We start from the raw sequence: 12,919 nt of genomic DNA on the forward strand, positions 1-12,919 counted from the left end.
AACCAAGTAAGATGACAGAAGACCCAAGACCGCACCCCTCCCCCCACCGCTACATGCAACCCGATATTTCATGTTCCCCAGCAAAAACACCGTTTACTTATTTCATAATGTTTGCCGGTTTTGTTCACGTTTGCATTTATCTAGACTAGCAGCACTCTTCAGTTGCGGAGAGAGTGCTACAAAGCGATTAGCGAACTTTCGATATATATCTAATAACATGTTGAAGTGACCACTTAGTTGAAGTTTCACGAAAATTGGCCTTGCTGGCTCCATTGTTAGATAATACACAGCTCTATCCATACACTCGTAAAGGAAGCTTTCTAATTTACTAACAATTCCCAAGGGACGAATCCAATGAATAAACTTCCACGTTGAATAAACTTAGACTTCATTCCTAATGTAATCCAGTTCCACACAGCTGAATCAGCTAACATATAAATTTACCATGTCAGAAGATGTGCATTAGTCAACACAATTATATATCCCTTTTTTAATTTGTTTCCCTCCCAACAAAAAGAAAAAATCTTTTTCGACCTGAGATCTTTAGTGGTGACCACGAATACTAACAGTCCTATTTCTATATCGATCCATGAATATTTGCACCGGCTAAGAGTAAATTTCCTTCATTCCTTCCTAAGGGTATTTGGAAGGTATTACTACCTGAACATTATTAATTTTTTCAAATCAATTGCCTCTCCTTGACTCTCTCGACCATCCTTTTCTACAAGTTTCACCAAATCATTTCCATCTTTCTCATTTATTCATACTGTTCCTCCAAGGGTTACACTTTTAATTTCTTTATAACTTACACAGCATTACCCATAACTTGCTTTTTATTCCTTCAGATAGTTTGAAATATCGTAGCACCGTGAAATTTTCACTCTTGCTAAACAAATCCGACATAACCATAATGTTCAATTATCATGTCACAAGCATTTCCTGAATATCATTTTCATATAAATATCTCACTTATGCTCCGTTTATCTACTGGAAATACTTAGTTGGACTAGAGGAGCCATAACTTTAGACGGGAATAAACATAGTGCTAACCGATCAGAGAATCCACAGTGGCCAATAAGAGTGGGCCCGTCCACTTCTTGGGTCCACACCTAACACTCACAGAACGGTGTGCCGCTCACAGACTTGATCTGTCGCCTTCCAGGCATTACTCAGACTGTCATCGGGATTTGTCATTCGTTGGAAGTTCCTTTGAGAAACCTGCGACATCACTGCAGCTACATTGCCTGCATCTTACAGGTGAGCCAAGTTGGCAAAACTCAGCGCAGTCCCACCGAGTTTGATTTTCTTAGGTCTCATTGAAATAGCGAATTACTTATCGTGTTGTCCATCGCTTTTCATACTGCAATTTATGTTCGTGCTATTGAATTCTAAAGATTCTTTTCAAAATGCAGTAAAGCGATAGGCTCACAATTTTCCAGATTTCCAGACTTGCGTCACCATTCCGATTTGTTGTTGACATCTAGGTTGAACTGGTGGAGTGTGGAGTACTACATCATAGTAAGTCTTATTACGTAATCCAGTAATTCATGCCTTTAATGAGGCAGAAGATAAGAGTGGAAAGTTAGCAAAACCAGCAATATGCTAATATGTCATTGTTGGATTAGTGTGTCGAGAATCAAGGCATTTCTTGATCGTATTCAATTTTCATTCAAACTTAACAAGTCTTCCTAGCTTTCATTACAGGTAATGCTACAAAAAACATATAGTTGCCTGCAGCGAGTAATTTGTTCTATTTTCATCGTTCCAACCAGTCCAGTGTTGGTCCATTCATGTTATGTCCACCATCACAAAGAACGTCACAATCTGCGACTTTTTCTCGGTATTCAACGCTCAAACAAGCATAAAGCCAACCGGAATACACACATCAATGAACGAAAATTTTCTCGGGTAGTTCTTTTTGAATAGGATTCAACAATAAGTACAGCGGAGGAGATAGGAAAAAGGCAAATTTTGGTATATTATTTTCATATGATGTAGGGAAACATAATCGGTTAGAAATTAACGAACTGGAATAAGATATCATTAGCATCTCTAATAGTACCATCATGCCATCGCTCCATTATTATGATATGATAGATTGTAGCTTCGCGCTAAGAAGAATTTCAATATCGAATTGCCCGATGACGATATAAAAACAAAGAGACAGAAGATGAGCCCACTGGATTTGCGACTCATTTTGTTGAAAAAAGGAATCAATCCATATAGAGATGTTACACCCCAGACATGGAAAGAATTCCAAGTGACTTTCAACTCTTGTTGTTAGTTTTTTTCAAGGATTTTTTTATGAGGGAATGCTACTGTACTTCGTCTTTGTGTGATTAAGATGGAATTGATTATAAAAAATTGAAGCCTCTTTTCAAGCCTGATGTTTCTCCAGAATTTTCCCCAAGCTTGAATCATTTCAGATCAAGTAATGGATCCTTTTGTTCCGAGAGAAGAATCTTCACCTAATGATCCCTACACTATTTTTCGTAAAAATCCGTTGAAACTGTTAGGTTTTCCTTTCCTACTACCTCCAGAATTTCACGAAAAGAAAGAATCTTTGGAATACGCTCTATTGAGAGCAGAAGAAGGACGATTCACGGCATATCAACATAAGTTTGCTATTTTTTATTACTAGCCACCAGTAAGAGAGATTGATGAGTTTTAATATTGTTTTACTGCTTATCAGCTTCAAATGCTTCTTAACTAACTCGTTTTCTTATCATTTTTTCTAATTTCAGATATTTTAACCGCAAACACGGCATAAAAAGAATACGTAAAAGAAAAGGATTTGAAAACTTCAGTATTAAGGTAAGCCGAATTCAGATGTCTGAATCGTGAAGATTTATTTGTAGCATATCTAATTCCAATGAACAGTGTTTAAGGTTGAGCAAATGCTTCTTTGGTTTCGAAATTTATTTTTTAGACTTTTCCGGCTACTGCTGACGAAATCTATGTTGAGGCTCATAAAGCTTTGATGACTCGTGATAAGATTGCATTACAAAAATATATAACAGAAACCGCGTTTGGGGTGAGCTATTTTGTACTTTTCTGATTTCTTTCTATTTGCCTTTCACGTCATTTATCATTACTTATACCTCTGTGTTGCACATTTTATCAGTGTCATATGTTTTGTTTTCGACTCTTCTTCTATACTCAGGCAACTACTCCTTTTCCACTATCGTTGATCGATCTTGTTCTCGTCCATTTCCAGTATCTAACCATGACAATTTATAATTCTGATCATGTTTATTTTGCTCGCTTTTTTTGTACTCTGTCCTCTCAATATTCAACTTCCTTTTCATCAGTATATGAGTGGTCCATTTTTATATAAAAGATCTCAGCAAAAAGATGTATACAATCATGCATAGGTGCACTTTTGTTCTAGAAAATGTGGCCAGACGTGGAAAATGGTTCAGTAGTATGGGAATTAATGAAACATATAGAACTGTCACGCGTTGTATCTGTTCGTTGTGCTGATTTCCCACACCAATCTGGAAATGATATCGCTCAAATCATCGTTCGGATGCATACAATGCAGGTATTGTATTTGCTTATTGTTACTTACTTATATCTTAGTTCACATTGTCATATGCAAAGCATTGTAATTTATTTTTGCTTTTTTTTAAGAAGGAAGAAGGAATGAATCCTTTCAGTTGAAAACTGTTGAATAGAAATGGTGTTGCAGAAAATTGCGCTTTACGACCGTTTTGGTAGATTGATTCTGGGGACAGAACATGAGGCGAAACCAGTATTGGAATATGTAGTATTCGAGAATCACATTGCTAGCTTTGATGGTGTTTGGAGGCTACATGATAAAGTTTATCCAGAATGGATCAAACCTAAACGGGATGTGCCTAGGTCAGCTGTCGTATTTGTAGGCAATTGGGTAATTATTATAAGTGGGATGGTTGAAATATTTCTTTTTGCATGAAAAAGAAAACAGTAGATATTATTTACAGACAAACTAAGATATCTCAGGAGCATCTACGAATCCAGATCAGACGACCGCTCAAATTAGGTGGTGGTCGAGAACTGTCGATAACTGAAGAGAAGCGATAGGCTTCGTATCTGATTTGTCTTAATATCTCTAGAGACTTAAAGTATCTGGAAGGGACTTCTGCTTGTATTTGTTTTTATTCTCAGACTTGTTGTACAAAAAAGATGAAGATTAATATGTTTTCATCTTTAATGAATGGAATAAAATTTTTAATTTACTTTGTGAAGTTTATTCCTTGTGAGATTCAATGTAATATTCACTTCATTCATTGTTACTACTTCTTAAGCTTATTTTTGTTATGTATATTCCACTTCTTTACTTTTTTTTAAATAGCAGATGTGTTTTCTACCACGGGATATGAAAAGGAGACTGCACGCAGTGTACATTTCCAGCACTAAAGTGACCTAGCACTTCATTTATTCCTTTTTTATTCCCGCAAGCTTTGCCAATAAAATTTTATAAATGGAGTGTGGTCTCTATGTAATGTATTGTGGGGATTCAAGTCTAGATATTCAGTACGTTTATTCCCAACTGTGTGATATGATTTACTAGAAGTTTCATCTTTGAAATTGTTTTATAGAACTGGAACTGAATTGTAAAATTACAACTGCGAAGGATTTCACAATGACAGAAGGCAAAAACAAAAGTAAGCCGGAAGGTAATCAGCAGAAAATGGAAACACATATTGAAGAGGATGACGAATTTGAAGAATTTCCCCAACAAGATTGGCAAGCTAAGGAGGGCGCTGAAGATGAAGAGGTTCAGGCTAGTTGCATGTTTTAGATGTCTGCCCAATAACCAATAATCCAATACTCTATTCATGTCGGTTGTCCGTCAACGTCCTGGAGGAAGTGTTTCTCTTACAATATGAAGTACGGAAACATGTTTATCGGTTATGATATAGAATTCCTGTGTAGAAATTTTATGTATTAGAAAAAATTTTTGGGAATTTCTATCGCATTTCCTATATTTTTCGCTTTGGGTGAAATTCAAATGATTTTCCAATAAATCATACTTAGTTATAGGAATTAAATGTATGGGAAGACAACTGGGATGATGAAGCGAATGAGAATGATTTCGCCAAACAGCTGAGGTTTATTTTTTGTAACATTCTGGTTTTTTCAACATTTCATCGGTTTATGAAGGCACTGTAGGTATAAGTGTGATGTAGAGAATTTCTTCCTGTCATTTGGGATTCTTCATTTGTTTTGTTTCAGAGATGAACTTGCTAAACACGGTCACGGCACTGCAACATGACTGACTGATGCTGTAATATCAATATCTCATTAATTTTCGAATTTGATTACATGAATCTTAAAGCATAAATCGTTTTCTAAGTCACAAAATAGATGCAGGATAATTTCTACTAAAAATGCAACTAAGAAACTTCATTGGCCGCAATATATTCAGTACAGTCTTATGATTGAAGCGATTTAAAATAAACTTACTTTTTTCTCTTCACGTTTTACTCAATGTTATCTTCACGAGTATGTTGTATTTCATAACCGTCATAAGTTAATTCAGGATCAACTTCAAAAGTGTGAGGGGTGGGCTGAGGTTCTCCGAATTTAATTCCACTTTCTATTAAAGCACCAAAAAATGCAGATGCCTGTAAACCTTAATAATGAAAGAATGGTGCGAAATATTTTATCACTGCGTTAAAAAGAACTTAGGCGATCTTTCATACAACAACTTACGTGTGCACTCCTTTCGATATGTTTCATATCAATACCTTGTAAGAAATGTATTCCAGCCATGGCACACCGTAAGCCGAGTACGCGGCCGATGTTTGCACTGGCAGAAATATCAGAAGGACTGAAATAATTCTAAGCCATATGTAAATTTTCCAAAGACCAATTATTAAAACAAATAAAGATGGAAGCGTTGGTTAATGAAAGTTAGATCGGACTGCGTTGTAGGATATGCCCGCTACCATTTTCAGGCCTCAGATGACCTGGTCAGAATTGTTGAGAACAAAAGCCTCTAGGAAAAGCCAGTTTTTGGTGAGTTAGGCTTCATATTTATAAATTAATAGACCTGCACAGTTGTGCTAATATTTGTTTTTCGCGTGAAGATGCTGTTAATACAGTGCCTTCCTTGTAATGTTCGATGTGACCTTCAACATACTGTCGATGTCGCTCAAAATTCGCCCTGGAAACTTTTAGAATTCAGGAAATTGCTCATTCCCAATGCTTATTAGATTAGAAACTTGTCATTTTATACATTTTCTGTTCATAGCGTATTTGAGGAAATACAATCAAAAACATAAAATTCACCGATATATAAATGAATGCTTGTGTCGATCAACATCCAATCCATAGCCTGCCGGATAAGTTTGGAGGCCCAATTGCTCAATGTTTCGTGGGTTCCGATTGATGAATCTTGCCAACAATCGTAAACGTGTCATTCTGAAAGATTTCAAGACAATAAATGGAATTTCTACCAGAAGCATAATACTCCATCAAATTTCAAATATACGAATTAAAAGAAAGTCTTGAAACCTTTCAACCTATTTATTCCGGAGTATCCTAAAGAAACATTTGAATAAGAAGTATATCGAATTCCACAAAGTCATATCTTTACAGCGTTGAATGAAGTTTGCGAAGCAAACGTCAAACGACTGGTTACAAGAAGAGGTGATAATTACTACACATATAATCGTAGTTTCTAAAATAACGTCATATATAAGTAACCGGTAGTTCATGTAGCCGTAGCTATCCACAAAAACAGTTCCAATTAATGCATCTGTTTATCATAATCGAAAAGTTGAATAACTTGAACAATTATTATAGAAACAAATGACCCATCATTAAGAAGGAACGAAAACAAAGCAACCATATCATAAAAATACCGTATTTAAAGGATCCGTATTTTGAGCATAGACTAGAAATCTAATGAAATATGAAAAAGCATGCTTTACATAAACTGAAATCGAAACCAATATTACAATGAAATCTCCTATCCTACCAGCATTTTTGGCAAACAAGGCGCAATATTTTCTCAGCACTTAGGTACGACAGATTAGAACGGTTCAATAGTTCCCAAACAATGTGCTCCATAGCACTGAACTGATCTCAAAGACCACTAAAATATAAAAAATGCAATCAAATTATAGGCAAAACTTCCTCCTTCACACTTAAAGTATAAAAGGTTTAGAACCTTTTATACTTTAAACCTGAAACCTGAAAAACAATGCCCAAATCGGAAGGAAAACGTTACCTTGAAGCAAGAAATTTATTAAAGATATCTCACTTAGAAAACTTAAGTGAAAAAATGTAAGCTGAACCGATCTCAAATAAATTACAGTTGTCTATGATTGTCATGCATATTATCACCTTCTTATTCTTACGTTATCCCTCGAATCAAACAAATTACAAAGAACTGATATTTTTTGTGAATAAACGTCCTAATATTACCAGCTTATGTGTAATATGATTATTCCTCTTTTTTGGCACCAAAATTTTAATATTACGAAATTCAGCATTGAGACCATAAAGTTCTCTCAACTACAGGAAAGATAACGGAGCAATAAAGGACGCCAAAAAATTAGCATGTTTTCAAATAGAAACGAAAAATACTAATTCGTGCGGCTATTGAAAATAAAAGAATACAAAAATTAATTTAAAGAAATATTGATGATAATAAGAGGGCAACAAGAAAGTAATATAACAATGGAACTACAGATTGATCTATACATTTGTACATTAACAGTTCTAGTGATATTCACATGTTCTCTTGAAACTAATTCCCCACTACTCATATATTATAATATTAATTGTTAATAATTAAAAATTTCAGGTACTGGATAATTTAAAACTTTTGAAACATTTTCGGTTCTTTGTTGCTGCGGTAGAACCGTTAACTTGTCGCACTTCAGTAATTTGCAGCATTCTTCTAGCAGGCAGAAACGAATAATCCAAATGGGAATAAAAAAGAAGCTAGCTGCAATGATCCCTAAAAGTCAGAAAGTGCCAATCACTTTGAAACATTTTCGTTCTCTGTTACCGTGGTAGAACTTTCAAACATGGGCCCACTTTTCGCAATTCTAATTGCATCCATAAGATTCGCTTGTTGTATATCATTACATTCATAACTTGAAATAGGGTAGTGCGTAATTGAAACCGGATAAGTACCTTGTACAGCTGCTACATTCGGAACTGTAATAATGAAATTATTAAAATCATATGGAATAGTGTGATAATTCAATAGCTGGCCAGACAAGTTCTACATCGTTTCTCAAATAGAACTGATCCCCTGAGAAATTGATATGCGATTATTTGGTTTTCATTTATCAATATGTATTTCTACTTCGATATCATCTAACCACTGCTATCTCCCCCACTTCAATTTTGAAACAAATAATGAGAAAAAAAATCAAAAACCAATGTGCGAAAAAATAAAAAATACCACAGTCGCTCTGCAAAACTGGTAGAAAATAAGGCTGCGGTGAATAAACAGTGCTGACTTGAGATGAAACCAGGAACTGCAAGGGATTGTCACGAATGCATTAAATTACTTAAAAGAGAATGACGACAATGGGATTTTCATCATCAATTTAATTATACAACATGATTTAAATTATATTACAGCACCAGTGGCAGCGAAAAAACAGCACTATCGAAAAGCATCATAATGACTGAGTGGAATGCCAGATGACCTTGATGGTTTCATCTATTATAAGTAAAAAATGTTTTTGAACAAAATGATCACTTATAAAATTTAATAAAGAATGAAAAGAAACACCTGCTGTGGATATATACTATGTGCTGGTAGAGGTGACACTAAATAAGACTGCGGAGAAGCTGGAACTACTTCTGGATGACCTGCTGTGTTCAAGGATTCTATCTGATGCGTTAATTTTTGCTAAAAGCAAAACGTTAGGACAATATGGTTTAATATTAAAACGAGAACTGAAAAAGAAAATAACAATTTATCACACATTTCTATAACTAATCCTTTTTCCTTCTTTACGAGAGCTAACATCTAAGTGATTCTGAAATAAATTACTACAATTAGGAAACTTACGAGTGATAAAGTCGGTGCAGCATAACGAAGATATGGTGGAACAACAGCATACGTTGATTGCTCTGTAAAGTTGTAGTCAGAAAAAAAATTAACTGAACAGTGACAGCCAGAATTCACAAAAAAAGCCAGTCAGTGAAGTCTATACTCAGGTAACAGTAACATGAGTTTTATAAAGAGACTCGCCGTAGGAACCATAAAGCAATTCCATTTAATCCCTTACATACTAAGATGTCGGTGATTTTTATCCTATCTTTACCGTAGGTTAGTTGCTAATACACGGCCTTCAGTTTCTTGAAATTAGCAAAAATATAAGTATTTAGATTAAAATTAATATAAGTATTTAAAATCTTCTATTCCCAGATAGGGCTAAGGGCAAGCCAAGTTGTGTGGATAAAAAGCTTCAATGAATATTACTTTATAATAATCATAATCACACCTGGCATCGGATTGACGACATATTGATTTGAAGTGAAATCAGCAGGTACAGGAGGAACTGCATACACAGGCAGTGTTTGATGCTGCGAAGTAGCGATTTCCACTCCATATTCATCGGCAAAATATACATTCTCTGGAAAGAGATTTTCCGATAATGAAGCTTCTCTCGAATGAATTGCTTCCCACTGATGGCAATCTGTGAAAGCCATAAACAGTTATCCATAGATTTCCAGTTACTGCAATAATCATCAACAAAAAAAATTTCAGTAAGTTAAACTGTTGCTGCTGAAAAATCTAGTAATTCATTCTAACAATCATCTAAGAATCATACCTGTACTAGTATGCCTGTTTACGGATGTTCGCTGCTCCGGAAAAGACAAATGAGTGCTGAGATTTCTATGCAGTGGTGCACTTGTATCGATGTTTACTTCCCTCTGTAAATAATCAAGAAAACACTGTAAACAGTCAAAGCAGAGAGTAAAGAGTAAAAAATGTATCAAAACTGCCAGCCACATCGACTAATTAACTTAGTATGTGATGTTATGTACTGCTAAAGAAAGAGTCTTTAGAAATGAATCATCGGTAGCAAAACCCTTCCGTCCAAGTTATCCTATTCACTTAACTATCTATTGTAGGTTGAAAGAATATCAATGCCTTCATCTGTCTCATACACTTGAGGATAATCGGTCTATGGCCAAAAATGTCCTACTACTATCAACTTAAAACTGAGTTTTCAAAAAACAAGAAACTAATTCCTAAATAACAATCCATTAAAATGTTGTTAATCTGCAATGCAGAATGAACGCCGAATTTTCCATCAGTTGTAATGTAAATTAATCTTCGTATTATGAGAAAAGATGTTCCAGATCTACATACCATTAATACTGGAGGTCGAGAGTGATTATGCATCATAGGAGAGATTAAACTCGAAGGATAATCAGCTGACAGGCTTGTATAGCTTTCTGAGCTGCTGCTCCATGGGAACATATGTGTGGTATTGTTAAATGATGGGCTGCTTTCAGATGCTGAATAGACACCCATGACCGGTATGTCACCGTAGGAATAACAGCTTCCAGGTGATTCAAAGAGCTAAAAAAATTGAGTCGAAATACAAAAAAGAAGTCATCACACAATCAACAAACATTTAGATTGCTATTTCTAAAATATTTCCTTACTTAAAATAAAGAATGACTTAAGAAACTAGACTACGCTGATTAATACCATTGAAGTTATTCTCCCAAAAAAAAAAAAAAATTTATCACAAGAACAAACATGAGTACTGCTGGCATCAGTAGATGTTGATCCTTGCTGATGCAATAAATGCATGTGAAGAGATGCGGTAGCTGGAAGAGAATAGCCAACAGTAACACTTGTTGAGTCAGTTGGTAGGTAATCACCCACTTCGAAGGAACGTGCTCGACGCCCAAAAATTAAGCCTGCACCCAAAGACTGTCCAACCTGAATTGCAAGTTCGATGAGAGAATAGAGCTAACTTGAGTGAAGGATATAAAGATCTCCTTATTTTATCTTTTTTAGTTTTATGATCATAAAGAATTGCAGAACAGGAGTTACAAATCACAAGTTGCGGTTTATAATAATTTTCAGACAAAGTACTTCATAACTATGAAAAAAGTTATAACACTCAACAACAAGTTGAAACCAGAACATCTTGCCAAAAATGAGTGATTTTTCATTGGAATGATATGAAAAGGATAACAAACTTCTTCATAGCTTTGGACATCCCTTCTAAGAAGTCGACGAGGTTCATCAGTGTATACATCACCCTGTATCAGTGACGAAAAATCGATATCAGGCCTGAAACACTTTTTAAAAAGCAATCAAATGATAAAGTTACTAGAATTACAAGAGCGGAGTATTTAATTAAAATTTATCCTCATAAATGAATGAGCCAATAACCAGAAATAAAATTTACAGTCTAGTATGAGATGTTTTATTCACGACAACCGCAGTACCATTCTGATCAACATTGTGATCTAAACCGAAAAAAGCAGCTACTCGATGTACCAGCATACGATTGTATGAACTCATAGCTGGGAATTTTTGAGAATTACGTCTGAAATGAACATTTCAATTTTACTAAACCGAAATAAAATGTCAGAAAACAAATATTTTTGTTTTTTAATCTTACTTCCAGAACAAGTGCGAATGCAAGCTGTACACAACCATCTATCAGCCAATCATCACGGAGATACCCTTCGCAATTAATGTAACTAATATTTTCCACAGAAATACTTCACTAGTCATTTCTCAAATTGGAATGTAGATCAAACATAATTTTGTAAGAAGTAATTTACGCTCACTCACGTCGGATCTTTAATAAGCTTTGTCATATGCTGTTCAAGTTGTAACAACATATGCCGATCCTTCGAATTCTTGTGCAGTGTACATGTAATAAATGAAAGCAAATTAATGCCAGTCGAATCCGTGTAATCGTGACCGTGGCCAGAATCTAAAACTTAATTCACAAAAAAAATACAAGTTCAAAAATATTCATTAAAACAATATAAAACGAACCAAATGAAGCAGAAGAAAAAGTAGAACGTGAAGCAAGAAGGCGTGATGTTGGAGTATGTCTAGCAGAAACACCAGAATCATCATCACCCGAAAATGCCTGGCTACGAACAAGTACTTTGGGTTTTGTTGATACAGTTACATTCAGACTGATACGATGAGGTGACTGAAATTTATTGGAAAATTTATCATTTTTTCCTGTAGTAATAATTGTTAAACATGAACACACTTCTGTAGAGAGGTACAAATCTTCCAACACTTTCTTAAATTGGTTAAAGGCGTAATTTTTCATTTTTTTGAAGAGATCGCTTTCCCTTCGAGCTATGAATAGCAAACTGAAGCATGTAGAGAAATAATTAATTAAACAGGAGAATTATAAGACAAATGGAAAAGAAAAATTTTATCCACACCCTAATCAAAAACCTATCTAAAACCTATAATAAGTGTATTCGATGAACAAACACCTGACAGAAGAGTAATTTCTGAGCTATGAGGCTCATTGAAAATTCAGGCACATAGGAAAAAAATATGGCCATAAAAACAACTTCTTTCTGTGGACTAAGAATAAGAGATAGCTATGACCATCAAAACTGTCTCCTGCATGTTGCTGTTATCCATTTGCTGAACACACAAAGCTGTGGTCTTCTTAACTTCATTATCTGATTTCAACTTTTCATTGCATTTTTCAAAGTCCTGAAAACTTATATTATCATGCCTGAAGTCACTGTGCCGTTATATTGCAATATAGAGTTCAAAAGTGAAATAATATAGAAAACGTTAAAACTTTCATGGGATTACCTCCTCGTCTACTCCACTTTGTTTAGCAAGTTTAGCCGATTTATTTGATTGGACAACATTACGTTCGTCACGTAAGTTGCTTGCCGAGCTACCATTCTCACCAGTTGTCTTCTTTTCCGATGACAT

General features: G+C 35.0%; 4 protein-coding genes across 9 annotated transcripts; 2 read left to right on the forward strand and 2 right to left on the reverse strand.

Annotated features, from left to right (window-relative positions):
• Positions 1-1,707: 1,707 nt before the first annotated feature.
• Bma-mrpl-45 (Uncharacterized protein) lies at positions 1,708-4,065 on the forward strand (the record flags this gene model as incomplete). Its single annotated transcript, XM_001900661.2, has 8 exons — positions 1,708-1,908; positions 2,105-2,279; positions 2,427-2,619; positions 2,745-2,814; positions 2,930-3,034; positions 3,392-3,544; positions 3,692-3,864; positions 3,966-4,065. The coding sequence occupies 8 exons, from the start codon at positions 1,708-1,710 to the stop codon at positions 4,063-4,065; spliced, it is 1,170 nt and encodes a 389-aa protein (XP_001900696.1).
• A 562-nt stretch (positions 4,066-4,627) lies between these two features.
• Bma-dss-1 (Uncharacterized protein) lies at positions 4,628-5,260 on the forward strand (the record flags this gene model as incomplete). Its single annotated transcript, XM_001900660.2, has 3 exons — positions 4,628-4,762; positions 5,029-5,096; positions 5,221-5,260. 3 exons carry the CDS (start codon positions 4,628-4,630, stop codon positions 5,258-5,260), a joined length of 243 nt encoding a protein of 80 aa, XP_001900695.1.
• Positions 5,261-5,468: 208 nt separating this feature from the next.
• On the reverse strand, positions 5,469-6,410 carry Bma-mrpl-18.2 (Uncharacterized protein; the record flags this gene model as incomplete). Its single annotated transcript, XM_043077228.1, has 4 exons — positions 5,469-5,612; positions 5,701-5,818; positions 6,041-6,154; positions 6,280-6,410. The coding sequence occupies 4 exons, from the start codon at positions 6,408-6,410 to the stop codon at positions 5,469-5,471; spliced, it is 507 nt and encodes a 168-aa protein (XP_042933162.1).
• Positions 6,411-7,978: 1,568 nt separating this feature from the next.
• Positions 7,979-12,919, reverse strand: Bma-mrpl-18.1 (Uncharacterized protein; the record flags this gene model as incomplete). 6 transcript variants are annotated; one of them, XM_043077231.1, is made up of 14 exons in its annotated part: positions 7,979-8,160; positions 8,411-8,486; positions 8,747-8,866; positions 9,029-9,090; positions 9,465-9,596; positions 9,795-9,897; positions 10,340-10,552; positions 10,736-10,921; positions 11,185-11,278; positions 11,397-11,537; positions 11,789-11,933; positions 11,999-12,161; positions 12,578-12,688; positions 12,794-12,919. In XM_043077231.1, 14 exons carry the CDS (start codon positions 12,917-12,919, stop codon positions 7,979-7,981), a joined length of 1,854 nt encoding a protein of 617 aa, XP_042933165.1. The 6 variants fall into 6 exon arrangements, with proteins under 6 accessions (XP_042933165.1, XP_001900693.2, XP_042933164.1 ...); XM_001900658.2 differs by having other exon boundaries at positions 9,465-9,659; XM_043077230.1 differs by having other exon boundaries at positions 11,789-11,939.

The sequence above is a fragment of the Brugia malayi genome (genome assembly GCF_000002995.4).
Source record: "Brugia malayi strain FR3 genome assembly, contig: Bm_v4_Chr1_scaffold_001, whole genome shotgun sequence".
In the NCBI taxonomy this organism is placed as follows: Eukaryota; Metazoa; Nematoda; class Chromadorea; order Rhabditida; family Onchocercidae; genus Brugia; species Brugia malayi.